Here is a 16545-nt window from a genome sequence, read left to right as displayed (position 1 = left end):
GAAGGACCACAGGATGGAGACAGGGCGGTCTTCTTGAGGAGGATGGCTGAGCAGTGCTGTGGTCGGAACAAACAGAGGTTTGTTATACGTGTCTACTGATTAATAATTTACAACTTGTCTGTTTGAACTGCTTGCAGCTGAAATTTCACTGCCCTTATAGAGTATCCACTTTTAGGGACCATTGGAAATTAAATGAGCACCAAATTATGTGATAAATATTGTAAGGACATTTCTATTGGTTTCCAGAACAATTTGAACTATGGCACATGGTTAGTGTTTGTGGTCAACACCTTAATATGTGCACAGTTGTACCCTTTCTGCACCTTTTTTGCAACAAGTGGATTCTTGCAATGTCACAAGTTTTTAAAATAAAACTGAACTTGCAGGATTTTCACCACATGCACAACCAATACACAGGAAAAATTCAAATATTTGAGTAAATTTGATTTCATCAGGTTTTTGCAAAGCATATAAACAATTGAACTGGCATTATATCCAGTAAATTAAGCAGTTATGTAATAATAAAACCCAAATTGACTTTTGACTTTGATTTTAGTCACACCCTTGACTGATACAAAGGTAGATAACACTGAGCCTTAAGGCTAGATCACAAGAAACAGTCTTTTTTTATTCACGTTTCATTTCTTACATTGTTCAAGTACAAAGTTAAAATGCCTTTTTAATTAGTTCATATTCATACAAGAGTAAAATAATGCAATAGTGCCTTTTCATTACTACGACAAACTTAAATACAGTCATTGTAAAGACAAACTTGATTTATACTCCTAACAATATATTTTTCTTATTTTCAGATAAAATTTTAGCACCTTTTGAAACACCACCGGTTCTTCCTTTTCCTAAAAGCTCATCTTTCATTTAGTCCATGAGATGAGTGTCTGAATGCGCCACAGCATTGTGTGTGTAGGTGTTGTGCATGTGTCTCTGCGTCTGAGCGTTGTTCGCTCTGTGTATCCATCATGTTTTGGGTGCATGTGTTAATATGTATATCAGTGTTGATAGCAACGCATTACTCAGCCTAAAAGCTGTCGATAGGCGAACAGAAACATCATCACCCTGTCACCCATCATTTACTAATATCATCTGCATTCCTCTCACATTTGTCTGGCTGAACTCTCAAACAGAAGAGTGTTGAAATAATAAAGCTCGACAATAAAAACATTAACATTTTTCATTTTGGCCTGCAGAAACCAACGAGGAGACGGAGATCATATCCTGTATTGGACTAATAGAATATTTGTTGGATAATTTAGTCCAGACAGTTACTACAGCTATGCTTTCTAGCTTTTCTGACAATTTCTGAACTAAACCTTTTATTTTTATATTTGTGCTGATGTTCAAGGAATTATACTACCTTTACTTTTACATCAAATTTATGCAGTTATTAAACACTCGCAAAACTGATGCTAGCAGACATAATGAAGGTCAATTGGCTAAAAGTTTTAGTCTTTTAGCCAAAGATGAATGAATGAAAGCTAACTAAAATATTTTCCCTAAGAAAGAGAAATGACCCCAACTTTGGGAACCACTTTGGGTTTGTGGGGAAATTCTTGTCCATTTTTATTACGCATTTATGTCTGGGTGTTTGCCGATGCAGTCGTGCTCTACAATATCACGTCTGCCTGCATCATCCACCTCTTTTATACCAATTTGTTGTTGGTCTGTTATTTCAACTCACTCCTGTTTGACAGCATCCTTTATCGTATCGTTTTAACAGCTTCCTCTAGCATCCATGGGTACAATAGAACAAGTCACTATACTAACTGTAATATATGCTTACGCTAGCCTCTCTCTCCCCTCTAGGCTGAGACTGAACTGAACTGAGCACCAACCTGGAACAGTACACACACACAATAACAGATTATTATTGTAATTATTATTACCATTATTATTATGATCATTACTCCCTAATCTAACATGGATTCAGAGATTACACGGATTGACTGACATGCAGCACCTGGGGGACGATGAATGGGGTTCAGGGTCTGGGTTTTGGGAGCACCAAGCGACGCAGGGTGATGACATCACATCCTGCGGGAGCCGCGAGAAGCCTGATGGCAACAGGCAGCCGGCAAAAAACACAGTGTGTGTGCATGTGTGTATCGATGCTGTGTGTGTTAGAAAAAGGAGTTTATAGGAGCATTTGCACTGTTTCCTGCAAGTGTGTTAATGTGCATGTGTGTCTGATTGTGTAAACTGCAAGAGCACTGTAAAAAAGAGTAGAGTTAAAAAAGCACCTGAAGGTTGGTTGTATAAACGGTAAGTAAACATGATGGAAAAACTTTGAATCTCCTTGTTTATTGTTGGTTTTGATGCTGTTTGTGTATGTGTGATTGTGTGTTTGTTGTGTGTATGTTCAGTTGTTAGCTGGTATCTGAGGAAGGTCTCAGGATTGGAAGGCTTTCTGGAAAAAGACAGTCTTCTGATGACTGAAAGCACCAGACTGAGTGAGAGGTCGTCTCTGAATAAAATGTCCTGGGGATGTTCAGAATAAAAATCCATTTGAGCCGAGCCAATTTCATTAATTGCATATTCCTATTCAGGGTCTAAGAGCAGCTGCTTATTCCTAGCAGGAATAAGCAGAAGGCAGAGGACACGGCCACAGAGGGCTGTCCTAGTGATGGAATGAGGGGTTTTATACATGGCTATCTGTTTCAGGAAGTAGAAAACCACCAGTACATGTTTAAGGTCTGCATTTCTTTTTTATAACAACCAACTGAGACCTAGAAGAGATGTGGGCTCTCTGCCCAATTTTAAATGACAGCTGAAAAAATATTTTTACTTATACTTTTAATTAGTAGCATTCTCCCATATTTTACTATTGTTTTCTTTGCTTTCATTTTCATCAACTATCCATGTATTTTTGATTTCTTATATTCGTTTGTCTTTTAATGTGTTGCTTCTTTCATTTACCAGCTATGTCTGGTGTATGAAAAGTGACCTACAAACAAAGATCATTATTATAAATACCTGGTTTTGTTGATGTTCCTACAATCAATAGACATTTTGGATCGATATGATGTAATGTAGGTGCGTATTTGTGACGGCTGGTGGACTCCGTCTACACCACAAGTCCCTTCTTATTTATCAGTGACAACATTGGGACTATCAGAAGATGTATAGTAAATAGAAGGGTTGCCATTTGATCCCCGTCTGACTGTAATTCACTCTAAATACTGCTAAGACCATGTTTCCACTGGCCTTTTAGTGTAATGTGTCTCAGATTTTGCAATTAGCATCGCCACTCTGAGGGTACAGATGATCTGATTGGATGAGGTAAAACTCCAGGAGGTGAAGAGAAAAACATGGAAATGCTTGAGTGGTTTTTGAAGGACATGATGAAACATGGCAATTAAAACAAAAGGGTTTATATTTCAGTACATAAATTTAAGATAACTCAATTCTTTTGAATAGTCAACAGACCGGCTAGCATTATTTATCATAAAAACTCACATTGTTTGCTAACTACCTCACTCATTCTGCTTTATAAACAGTGCATATAGTGTAACTCATACAGAAAGCCACTCTCATGATGGATAAAAACAAACTGGGCCAAACCAAAGTTAGCCGAGCTACAAAGAAAGACTACCTTACAGTGTCATTACACAGTAACAGACAGTCAGCATCATTCAAATTTACACCATTAAGATGAACATCGGTCATGTGAGCAACAGCACAATAATTAATGCAACACAAGATCATTTATATGAATGTTACTGATTAAGTATTGCATACCAGCAAGAGGAAATAAAGCCATTCTTAAAATGCCTCTAATGTACAGTATATTGACCAAAGCATCAGCTAACTTTAATGTACAATTGCTGCCAAAAATATTGCAAAATCCACTACAAGATAAACATGATTTTTTTTAAAGCACACAAGTTGCATGAAGGTAATGGTGGACATCCCTACTCCAGTGAATCAGGGAACTCGTTTACCCCAGTGGCAGTTTTTACATCAATTCTCACACCAGAGGGCTCCAAAACACTGCAGAAGGAGACCGACGTCAAGGAGTTCATTACAATTACAAAGCTTTCATTGAAGGAAAGTACAAATCAGTGTCCTGTCTGTAAGCTCCTTCCAGATAATGCACCAACAAATCTTGTGTTAAGCCATATTTTCACACAAATTCAATTAATTTTCCTATTCCTCACTTTTTTCTTTTCAGAGCTGTCAGTGAATCATTTTATCCCCTGTTCAGCGTATATAAAAAATGTCCACAGATTCATTAAAAGAAGCTCATTTTTTACTCTATAAACTTTAAAACAGGCATTTTGCATAGGAAGGGTAGCAAGCATGATAAAAACTACAAGAAGCAAAACAAAAAAACAACAACAAACAACCAAAAGAAAAGATGCCACTGCTACTGGACTGCTGATGTGAATAGATGTCACCTCAGTCATGGGCGAATGTTAAAAAACTGACAGAAAAAGATAAAATATTTTTAAAACTGTAAAAAAAAAATTAAGAGACAAATGAAACAATAATGAATGTGCATCTTTAGGCCTCTCACTGATCATGTGTGAAATGTCATTAAACTCTGTCCAGCAGTTATTGAGAAGAAGTGAATTAGAAACTGTTAGCATACAAATTGACTGACAAAGCTAACCCAATACGCCTCCTTTGACAGGGCCGCAAAAATGAACCTCATACTTTTGTGGCATCCCTCTATTGTTTCAGTATTTAAGGTGGTATTACATCACTGATGCAACGACAACCAACAACAATTTGTACCCCCAGAGCAGCTTTCACAATCTCATTAGAAGCAGAAAATTGAGAAAAGTCTTCATGTAAATCTGTCTGAACAGTTGTCTCCTTTTAATTTGAAGGACCTGACTCTGAAAAATAAATAGATCTTAAAAACTCACCCCACCTGCCTGGTGTTGCCCCCACCTGCTATAAAGCATTTGGTTGACGCGATTAGGGACACAAAAGTGTAGCGACTGAAACAACTGGAGACGTTTCGGTCTCCAAGAGCACCAAAAATATGAAAAGTGTTATAATAAAGTGGCACCGTTTGGACTCTATCGCTGCCTGGTCAGCACCACGAGCGTTCACTTGTGTGTGTGTGTGTGTGTGTGTTCTGTATGCATTGTTCTGTAATACACCAGTACCAGTGTCAAGATGCATGAATATATTGAAGTGTTATGACTCAGAGGGGTTCACTCTTGTGTAGTTGTATTCAGTAAGATGTTATTAAACAGTTGGGCATCTATCAGTGTTGCAACCGCCGGAGGTTTGAACTCCAGCTGCTGTGATGTGGCGAAGCCCAAAGACATCAGTTTCAAGGTCAGACAGGAAGTTTGTGTGTGAACAAATACAGTACAGAGACCATGCACCAGTGGTGTGTGTGTGTGTGTGTGTGTGTGTGTGTGTGTGTGTGTGTGTGTGTGTGTGTGTGTGTGTGTGTGTGTGTGTGTGTGTGTGTGTGTGTGTGTGTGGATATCAGCAAAGTAGCACCAGGGGACTAAGGTTAGCCAGTGGTCTATGTGGGATCAAGGGAAGCAGTCCTTTACAGTGTGTGTGGGCGTGTGTGTGAGTATGTATGCATGTCCAGTCATCTGTCAGCCAACCTTCATGTATGTACTAGCTGTACACAGTTTGTAGTTATCTGTATGTATGTGCGTGTGTGTGTGTGCGTGCGTGCGACAGAGAGTTGGTGGTGTGTGTGTGTGACTAGTTGCAGGCGAAGTACTCCTTGAGCGGGGCGAAGAGGTGCCTGATGACGGGGACGCTCCAGGAGCGACCCAGCAGCCTCTGCCTGGCCAGGCGACTCATGTTGGACACGTCAGTGTAGTGGACGGGGAAACCAAACACCCTGGGAACACACACCGTTTGTTTTAAGATGAACTGTTGGATATTATTATTATCATTTTTTAAAAATCAGTATTTAAACTACAGAACTCGTCCCCCTTATTGGAGAAAAAAAAGGAAATACACACTTGAAAACTAAAAATAGAACACACAAATTACACTGATAACCGTATGAAGTCAAATCTGACACACACACACACACCACCGTACCTTTCCATCTCGGTACACCAGAGGATGTCCTCCTTGTTGTCCATGAAGACGGGGAAATGCTCGTCTTTCCCCTGCTTCACAGAGTTGGATCGTGTCGTTATCGTACGCAACTTCTCAAACTGGAATTAAGATCCAGAACCAAACACACACAAACGCAGACAGACACACACAGACAAATCCTCTTTTTAATCCTATGGCTAACTTTCTGTTGTGCAGCAACTTTCTATGATACAGTATATTGTGATCTGAACAGTCCACAGTAACAGTAAAGAACTTTTTCACGGACCAAAAGACAGGAAAAAATGGACTAAAATACATTTTATTGTTGTATTGTGTCATGTATCTTTACGACTACATTTCCTGTCAATCAATTTCCTCATATCCCAGTTATCCTGTTTAAATTTTTGTCAGATCACAGGCCATAGACAGAAAAATTAAAATATATCCATATTTGGCTTTGCTCTCTGATTCTGTGTGAAACCTTCAATCTAACTTTACTCATGTGAAAAACATGGTGACAGAGACACACACACACATGTGAACGTACTGATGGAGATACCTTGGCTGTACGTCCGTGCTCCAGGCACTCCTGCAGGTCCAGCTTGTCGTTCGTCATGGGACTCAGAGGCCTGCAAGGAAAAGTATAAGGAGTAAGTTTTAAATGAATGAGGGCTGCAGCCACATTAACAGATATCATGATAACATAAAGTCAGACTTATCTTCAAATAACTGGAACACCGATTTAACAACAGTGGGTGTGTTTGTGTGATTGCATCACCTGGACATTCCTGGCAGGTTTCCCCAAAAATAGCGGGCGCGGTGGGCAGCAGAGACCTCCTTAGCATCAATCATCACTGGGTTACACTGAAGGAGAGCATTATGGTTACTTCGTTTTTCACTTTATCTGTGTATATTGTCATCCTAAAGATGTAAAAACCCACAAGATTTCTGACATCTTTGACATTTCGTAGTTGATTTTTAGCAGTGAACATCACCGAAAGTCAAAAAAAAGCTAAAACAAAGCTATGGCTAGAGTATAGGAAGCATCTTAATAATCTGAAGAGACTATTTTGTGGCTAAACTAAAAAAAGTTTGCATTTTTTTGACAGGGTAGTGAACCTTTCCTTTTAAATTGTATTATCTTCTGCCTGTGTGTTACTGATGCGTTCACTCTACCTCCAGAAAGCGTGAGATATCCCGTTTGTCGCTGACTCCCATGGCAACCACATTCTCAAACAGCCAGAAGAACGGCCGCTCATCGCCCGGCTTCGGTCGAGCCTCATGTAGCAGACGGTAAAACTCAAAAAACAACCGTCCGGTTCCCTCTGGAGGTGGACACAACGTTCAGCATCCACAGCACAAAGTCAGAACACTTGTTTCTTTTTAAGTGCAGTTAATCATACTCATTCAAAGACTTCTTTGGTGGAATGATTCTCAACAATGTCTTTTACCGTAGAGGCCTTTTCTTGCGGGGTTGACGATGGAGAGGTCGTTACAGGGGCTTCCTCCAATCACCAGGTCAAAAGGTCCCCACTCCTCGATCTGACATCAGCGTCAGGACAACAGGTGATCAAACCGCTCAATACGTTTACTTTTAAATGCTGCTGCAAATTCACACATCAATGTGTATGACTCACATGTTTGCGTGTTAAATTACGCACGTCGCCTACATACATGATGCGACCCTGATGTCGGACCATGCCGACGGTGATGGAGTCTTCGCACACCTCGGACGCCACGTACTTGTCGACTTGGATGCCCAAATCCTTCAGCACCAGCAGACCTGAGTGATAAATCATTGATTTGTGATTACCAATGAGGGGGACGGATGACAGATGAACGAGATTACCAATGAAGGTTTTGATCTTATCTCTTTTTTCAGCTTTGTATCATTGTTAAGTGAATCTTTTTGGATTTTATGTTAGACTATTAACTAAAAAAAAAGTCACCTTGAAGACCGTGATATTCAAATATCAATAAATTAAGAACCAAAAGAAGAAGACTGGAATTCAGATGAAGTTTTGTGGCTTTGTGAGACTGGATGTAGGTAAAAAGATGTAGGCCGGTTTGGTTTTTTTCACTTCTTTCTACCATGTTAATTGTATGTTACGATCCAACAATGCAAACAGTCACCTGTGGCAATGCCATCGAACAGGGAGAGAACTCTGATTGGTTTCCTCTTCTCTGCTGCCACTGGAGGATAAAGCTTAGCAGGCTCCTGAAAGAAAGAATTAAAGGAAGAGGAGACAGACGAGAATGAATCCATCCTGTACAGCATGCAGATTAAAAGGGATGTGTACTGTGTGTTTACATCAAACAGACTCATTACACTTACAAACTCCTGCTCGTGATTGTTGGCGAAGAAGTGCTGTAGTCTGCTGGGCCAGTCGTCCCGCCGGCGCAGTAACCCGTAGGTGCTGCGGGGGCCGCACATGTAGCAGTTCCAGGGGTCCTCTTTGATGGCTGCCGCCGCCGAGCCGGCCCCCACCAGCAGATCCACACACTCCACACAGAAACACCTGCACACCCACACCCACACCCACACACACGCACACACACACAAATAATAAATTAATGATATTATCAAGTGTAAAAATGAAGTACTTGTATTTGATTTGGTCATGAGTTCTATGGTATGGATTGCATTAACTTAATTTTAAAAAATCAGCAGTATAATAGAAAATAGTTATAATTAGTAAACAAACTGTAATATTAGTGATGCTCATATTTGAAAGAATCAATAACTAAATCATTAAGCAATGAAATATAACTGTGAATGGGATTTTCTCCATAATGTTTTAGTATTTGAGGTATACAGGTAGTCCTCAACATACAAACATAATTGTTTCCTAGAGGAGGAATGCAGGACATTTAAATGTACTTTTACATGGAGTTAATGTGGTACGATTGGCGTCTTTGCTCATGGGTGAGTGCTGGATGGCTGTAAATATAATTACCTGGTCTATATCTGTTTTATTTGTGTCATGAGATAACTTTGGTTGTGATTTGACACTAGACAAACACAAACCGACTTGACTGTTGAGCTGTGGGCATGTTTGTAGAGATGAGGTGAGAGTCTTCTCGCCAAAACAAACCGTACATCCACAGATATAAATTTCCTCCTACAGGAGTCGGTTGACTCAACCGCCAATAACGACAACCATGAATCATGTTTGACGTTTGTGGGTTTCTGCTGATATGACATAAAAACCGAATCTTGACCACAAAAGCAAGTAACTGCGGTTTTCCACTTATGGTATTACAGAAGTGCACCGACCTGCAACAGTTGTTGTTGCCACACATGAGCACTTCCCTGCCTCCACAGCAGATGGTGCAGTAGGACTGGTAGCCGTCGTCGTCATACTGGTAGGCACACTCCAGGAACGAGTTCTGCCGGGGAACAAACAGAATCAAGGGCAGGCCGTCTTTGTTGTCCATCATAATATTTTATTTTCATGGGTCTGTGTAACGACCACAATGCAAATGAGAAGGGGAGTTCCTTAATTTATCAAATTTGAGGAACTTGACCTCCATATACAGTGGAGTTGTTGGTGTGATTCATTTTATCAGAAGTAAAAAAAATTAAAAATTTCCTTGGAGTAAATGTATAGATTCTATACCAACTCATCAATTCAGGAAGTTGTATTTGACAATTTTGGCCTATAAAAATCTATGAGAAAGAAATAATCTCGAATGAAAACAACAATTAAATAGATTTTTCTTGTTTTAGTCAGTTGACATTAGAATTCTGTCGCATGCTGCTTGAAGGCAAGTGTACAACAAACATAAAATAAACCGATAGAAAAATCTCATCACATTATTACAGGAGAATATAAAAGATAAATATCACACTTAAGATTAATATCAAGAATACGAATGAAAACATTAAGACTGACATTAAGAAAGAGAATACGAAGACAAGAATTTGAATACAAATGATAATATCAGTGACAATAGGAAAGAGAAGAAGAATGATTTTAAGAATGAAGTGAGTAGTGAGAATGATAAAAATAGGATTCATTCATTAAAATAATGTCGTGGCTTTTAGGTTTCTTACTTTGCAGCCCTGGCACATTGCTCCTCCAAAGAGCGGATGCTCAAGAGAGACGTTGAGACTTCCACAGGAGATACAGATATCTGACAAACACGGACATAAACATAATCATGCTCAGAAGAGTATATTCAACACATTTTTAACCATAGATTACATCTACATAGGAATTATAGGCATAACAGAAAGGACTTTTTCCACCTGTTACCCATAAACCTCCACACTGTGTTTAAGATCAGTCATAAAATTGATTAAATACTTGGCAAGGTGCTGATTTCTTGTCATTCCAGTTCACCAGTGAGTTATCATTATAGTTTAGACAGAATAAATAGATGAATGTTACCAAAAATGTAAACAAGAACATTCCAGCGGTGATTCTCTTTCAGCTACAAAAATACTACAGGTGGAAAATACACACAAAGTTCACTGAGTGAGCCCTAAATTTATGTTATGACTTTATTCATTTGGTTCAGGTGTAACATTTGAAACAGCTCCTCTCCAGTCCAGTTTCTTCACAGACAAATAATACATCACTTTTTTATTTTAAATCTAATTTTATGAGTCAAAAACTTAAAAAAAAAAAATTACCTTCTATGTTTCTGGTCTTCTTTTTGACCTCAAGTATGAGTCTCTCTGGAACACAGAATACAGCCGCAACAAACATTCTTTCTTAATTATAGTCAGAATTTTTCAAGCACTTTACTTCTAAATGAAGGTTCTTTTAACAAACATACAGAGGAGTTGTAGGTTCTTGTTTAACTAAAGAGTTCCTATTGGATGCTTACCTCTGGTCCCTTCATCAATCACCTCTCTGATCTTTGCTTTTTCGGCTGCATTCTTGCGTGGCTTCTTGGCCGGTGGAGGCGTGTATGCTGCCTCAGGCTCCGCCCACATCTCTGGGTACACTTCCTTATATGAATTCTGCTCACCTGTGGGGATCACTCACATTGTTTTGGTGGTATTTAATGTCATATTGATGTACAGGTAGTAAAACACTGGTATTGACCGGTTAAGATTGATTGTTGTGTAAAGAACGAAGCTAAGCTGAACAAAAGCATTTAGCATGAAACACTACCGGCTCTCCAATATAACATAAATGATGTAACAACAGCTCACATAAATAAATTTAAAAAATAAAACTTCATTACTTACAGTTTTAGCTTCTGTTTGACTCTAAGGTGAAATGTGCGTCTGTGTTAAATATTAATTAATGTGTGTTTACCCTCTGGAGGGTCCAGTGACTGCGGCCCATTGGGGAGGAAACCCGTCATGGCCCACTCGATCATCTGTCGGGTCTGAATCTCAATTCCATCTGCATCATCGCTCGCATCACAGGATGGAACAGGCCTCCCCGCCCGGACACTGGCCACCTAAACACAGGCAATTGAAAGGTGTAAAATAGGACATATACCGGTAAGTTAAGTTTGTTTATAACTTTATAGACGTTCAAATGAATGATAACTATAATTTGTTTTGGCTTGAAAAGGAAGAACAAATAGTCAGAACAAAGATTTTTGAATGAAATGTCACTGATAAATATGAAGATGTGAAGACAGCTTTTCACAAAACAAAAGAAATTAATGTAACATAAAACTTTTGGTCTTAAATGAATATTTTTGTCTTTTCTCAAGCTAAAATACAATGAATGCAATGACATACAGTCAATTTTAAAAAATAACAGAACACAACACAATCTTGAACAGTGAGACGGGTTCAAATGGTACCTGCAGCGCCTCAAAGATGGCTTTCCGGTACATGGACTGCTTGTTGTAGGTGGGCTGATGGAAGGCAGATGAGAACGAGCTCAGAGGCATCAGCTTCTCCACACAGACCTGCAAAACCAACATAATGACTGTTTTCAAGGTTAAAATGAAGCAGAGGGAAACATTAACAAGGCTTTGAAATCCTAAATTACAATGATTTCACATGTCATATACATTTAGGAAAGAGCTCATCGCAGCTGACTTTGGATGGAAGGAGGGAGGCAGGATTCATCCTTGAGAAGTTGCCAGGGTCACAGAGAAGGGAAAAATAACCGTCACACTCACGTTCACGCCTACAGTAAATTTAGACTCATCAATTCACCTTTACTTGATATTATTGGTGTGAGGAAGCCGGAGAAACTGGAGAAGCCATGCAGGCGTGAAGAGAACATGAAAACTCCCCATGCTACCTTTCACCGATGGCGGGTAATTTCAGGATTAGCACCATGACTTATGAAAACACACGAAAATTGACACCAAAATGAATCAGCTAGAAGTCAAGCTGTTTTTAGACGTGGGTTCCCCTCGAAAAGCCTCTGACGTATCTCTACTACAAAGAGACTAGGCTAGACTGAAAATACTTTTGAATCTGATCAAGAATTCTATGAATCTACTAGAGCAGAAATAACTCCTCACCACAGAGAACTTTCCGTCTCCAAACCACATCACCCAGCGAGTTCCATCTGCTGCTCGACTTCTGCCGCTCATCCACCAGGAAACAATCCGACCGGGCCACCAAGAGAAACCTCGCAGCTTCCCAAACACCAGAGTACCGATGCCAAAACCCCTGCCATCCTGTCAGCGAGCAGGAAACAAGAGACTGTCAAACACAGAGAAACAGCCCCGGCAAATCTACAACAATCAGATATCATAATGTTTACTGTGGTTGTTTAATTTCTGTAATAAAACAGCAACGTCTCCAACAAAGTGAGAGCAGTTTCCATTAATAAATGATTAAATACGTTAAACATTGAGACATTGTACACTTTCAAGCTTTAATATTATGAATGAAATCACTTTCAGGGCTTACAGTAAAGCCACATGACATTTCTGTCCTGTGACTTTTATAAATATCACCAGAATAATATGTGCTTAAATTGTTCCATTTGCTTACAAAGAGAAATTGTTTCACATTTAATTGATTGCATCAGGCTTTAAATGCATTCAATCATCCCTTTAAGAGAAATCCATTGACTCAGTGACTAAAATAATAAATACATGTACCTAAAAAGGCACTGCTTCTAATAAGATACTGAAGAGTCATGCATATTACTTTGGAGAACCAATGCAATTTTTACAAGCATTTATTTAAATTTAAATTTATTTTAGTAAAAGTAACAAATTTTAATTTTTCAATTGTTTGGGGTTTTTATGTGTTAAAAAAAAAAGACAAAAAAATTGACCCGTAGGCTCTTTAGTGAATTTACCTGGTGCTCTACCTCGCTGGGCGTGGCTTGTTCTCCCCTGGCAACTGGTTCTGGTGTCACGGCCACCGTCGGAGAGGCGGGGTCTGTATGTTGCTGTGAAGGGGGCGGGGCTGGGCTGGCTGGCTCGTCCTCTTTGTGAGAGTCTGCCTCTGATAGGTCGTCCATCATGCTCATCTCTGCCTCTCTGTAGGCGCGTCGCTCTGCCTGCGAAGAACCAACAGAACACCAAAGATGAGCGACCCGATAGAATCTGTTTCAGAGAAGCGAGAGCTGAAAAACTTGTCCTTTCCTAACTGAATGAAGAAATCAGGCACTGGTGCTTCAGCGTCACTATGAAGTTTGTATATTTAAGCGAAAGAAATCATCCGTGCTGTGGGGAATTTTCAAGATGCATTTTTGACCTCATAATTGCAAAATAAATTGATCCACTTGTAAATCTAGTAGGAGCGCCAGCACCTAGAGCACAGGAAATGGCCACAGCATCCTCTCCTTAGACTCATTCATTACTACTGATGTGATTAGATCACAGATTTATCTTTATCAAGTCAAGTTAAATCTAAACAGCAGCTTCTCAAATATGGGGATATGCCACTCTTTCAAATTTGAACATTACAGGCAACTGAGCATCATGAATATAATACGAGTTAGAAGAAAAGATGTCAAATGTACTTCAACTTCTGGTGGCAGACAGAAAATCACAATCAAGAAAATCTGTTTATCATGAAAGGAAAATTGTTATTAGCTGCAGGACTACTCCAACCAATGAGGCGATCAATAAATCTAAGTATCAAGTCTGTTATATAATAACATTAATGATTTCTCTGTATATGAGTGTGCCATGTATTTTTTTGTGCTGGTCCTGATGTCGACTGAAAATAAAAATTAATGTAACTCTATGCAAAACAGCATAATAACTATCATTTTAAAAGGGGACCACTGGTGTTTTAAGGGATGCAACCTCATCAATGAAAACATCTGTACTCTATTAGTCTGGCCTGATCGTGTCTGACTGTGTGCATCGTCCTCTCATGTGAATTTCCTCTATAGCTGATCATCTGTAATAACTGTTGTGTTTATTCTTGCATGCCTATGGGCTAACAGACTCTATGGAGGGCCTGTAAGTGATGTGTTATGTGGATCTTTCTAGCAGATGTGGTGGCAGATCTAGATCCTGGTCCTGGTGCCCCAGGCTGTAGGAACAATCCTGTAGTTGTTCTTCTAAACAGGAAGTGAGTGGGGAGAAAGGGTGCGGTGAGAAGTTCATTAGGTTCGTCTCAGAAAGGAGAAACATGTAGGCAGCAAAGAGGAGGAGAGGGAGTAAATAGAGTTATATCAGAAGTTATATCAGCACAAATTAGATTAGATGCAGCATCTAAAATTGGTTATTGACTGTTATGTATTACTCTATTACTCTTGTGGCAGAAGAATTCACTCAAGTAAAAGCAGACAAAATATACCTTTACAAGCAAACGTTATGCATAAACTTTTTCAAGGAAAAGTAAAAGAGCAGCACGAAGGAATTCTTTTGGAAATAAACTTACTTTGGCCACAAAGTAATGTGAGAGGATTGATACCATTGGGAGCATACAGTAATTACTTACATTACCCCCCACATTCACCCCTCCCCCCCGTGACTCCTCGAGTCACGGCGCTGCTGACAGCATCTGGGAAACCCAGCGTAGAAACACTACGGCGGTGAGCACACATCTTAAAAAGATTCACTTGAAAAAATGTTCATGACCTCAGTGGTTTAAAAAAATGGCGAGAAACTCACTGCCCCAGATGTAAGAGTCCCCCCACCCCCCCCAAGAGAGTTTCCATGACCTAAAAACATTTCCTTTTAGGTTTTTAACACTGAAGAGAAGCATTTGGTTTCCATCTAGCTAGTTTGAAAACCCACCATCTAATGTAATGACTATGTGACACGATTCCATGTGAACAAACTCTGCTGAGGTCCTCCAGGAAAAAGAAAGAAAGGCAGCAACTCACGAGGGGGGGTATGGGATAGGTGGGAGTGGGGGGTGGCATAAATTCAAGCAGGAGAGATAGTAAAAGTGAAAGAGTTGGATCATGACAGCTGCCTCCTCTGTTTGACTGCTGGGTCATGAGGTCGCTCTTCCCAGCTCCTGTTGACCTCTGACCTCATAAAATCCTAATCAGCCTGTTACACGGATCACAGGCGGACCACACGCACAACAACACGCACACATTCGCCTGCGCCACTTAGGAAACTTCATATCAACATTAGTTGTGAAAACATCTGGGATGCTGGAGAAAGAATGAGTTTTGCCTCAGTTAACTGGACCAATTGTTGAGTCACAGAGATGCTGCATATCGTCACGGTGATGACATGATGGCGACGCAAACAACACAATCTAACGTGGTCGGGAGCGGACATGACGATGACATCAAGAAGGAGCAACTGGAATAAATTAAAGCCATTGTGGCGAGAAACAAAATTAAGAATTTGAAGAATTTGTTTCTTTGTTTATTTTATTGGTGGAAACATTCCAAAGCTTGTTTGTTTGATGCCACAGAAATTTTATCACCTCATAATGTAACATGGAAAAGTACACACTGGTAAATCATTGCTAAACTGTGTAGAATATAATATGGCGTGACTTTTTCTGTGTAAATTATCTTTTCATATGTATATTTCTTTTTAATTTTTAAGCCACATCTTTAGAATTCTGATGCTGCAAAATTAAAATAATATTTTAATTTATTATAACGTTAATCCTTTCCCTTGCAGGGATAATCGAGTTCTATTAAACCGAATTCAACGGAACACATCGGATTATATTCTAATTCAATTTTTTTCATTCGTGTACTTCATAAATTTCCTGCAGAAAGCATTTCCACACGTGTCGGTTGTGGTGAAACCTCCTCCATCATGTGTGTCAGCATCTGGACGGCATCAGCTCATTAGAGGACTTGGACCTGACTCATGTTGCTTCCACACGTCTGCCAAAAATCCAGCTTACTGGATGAAACTGTGTTTGTTGCCCGGCAACATTGGCTGATTGAACAACCAATCAGGAAGCTTTGTTTGCTTCGGGGATGCGGCTGAACGACTGATGTATTCACCCGCCCAGGCTTGAAGGTACCAAAGTCTGAAATTAACCTAAAGGGTCAAATCAGTTTTAAAAAAAAAGTCTGCTGCTATGATTAATTATGTATTTATACACTTTAATTACATTTATATTACCTGAATGGAATGATTGAATAAACAATTCATCAGTGTGATGAACCATTTCAAATG

General features: G+C 39.5%; 1 protein-coding gene across 13 annotated transcripts in view; it reads right to left on the bottom strand.

The window, feature by feature from the left end:
• Positions 1-3370: 3370 nt before the first annotated feature.
• The window catches only part of LOC137613016 (DNA (cytosine-5)-methyltransferase 3A-like), a 35596-nt gene continuing 22421 nt past the window's right edge, over positions 3371-16545 (bottom strand). For 7 of the 13 annotated variants that reach the window (XM_068341800.1, XM_068341805.1, XM_068341809.1 and 4 more), the window contains 17 exons: positions 13284-13487; positions 12493-12651; positions 11818-11925; positions 11316-11463; positions 10879-11022; positions 10682-10726; positions 10100-10179; positions 9320-9432; positions 8378-8561; positions 8176-8260; positions 7680-7825; positions 7494-7584; positions 7219-7367; positions 6821-6906; positions 6590-6671; positions 6043-6161; positions 3371-5836 (listed from right to left, as the gene is read on the bottom strand). In XM_068341800.1, coding sequence (XP_068197901.1) covers positions 5695-5836; positions 6043-6161; positions 6590-6671; positions 6821-6906; positions 7219-7367; positions 7494-7584; positions 7680-7825; positions 8176-8260; positions 8378-8561; positions 9320-9432; positions 10100-10179; positions 10682-10726; positions 10879-11022; positions 11316-11463; positions 11818-11925; positions 12493-12651; positions 13284-13487 — 2085 coding nt within the window. In that variant the 3' untranslated portion in view covers positions 3371-5694. The remainder of the gene's footprint in view (positions 5837-6042; positions 6162-6589; positions 6672-6820; positions 6907-7218; positions 7368-7493; positions 7585-7679; positions 7826-8175; positions 8261-8377; positions 8562-9319; positions 9433-10099; positions 10180-10681; positions 10727-10878; positions 11023-11315; positions 11464-11817; positions 11926-12492; positions 12652-13283; positions 13488-16545) is intronic. The other 6 variants (XM_068341803.1, XM_068341806.1, XM_068341810.1 and 3 more) reach the window with 3 other exon arrangements.

Source organism: Antennarius striatus, chromosome 19, assembly GCF_040054535.1.
Source record: "Antennarius striatus isolate MH-2024 chromosome 19, ASM4005453v1, whole genome shotgun sequence".
Lineage (NCBI taxonomy): Eukaryota > Metazoa > Chordata > Actinopteri > Lophiiformes > Antennariidae > Antennarius > Antennarius striatus.
This window is presented reverse-complemented; position numbering and strand designations above follow the sequence as displayed.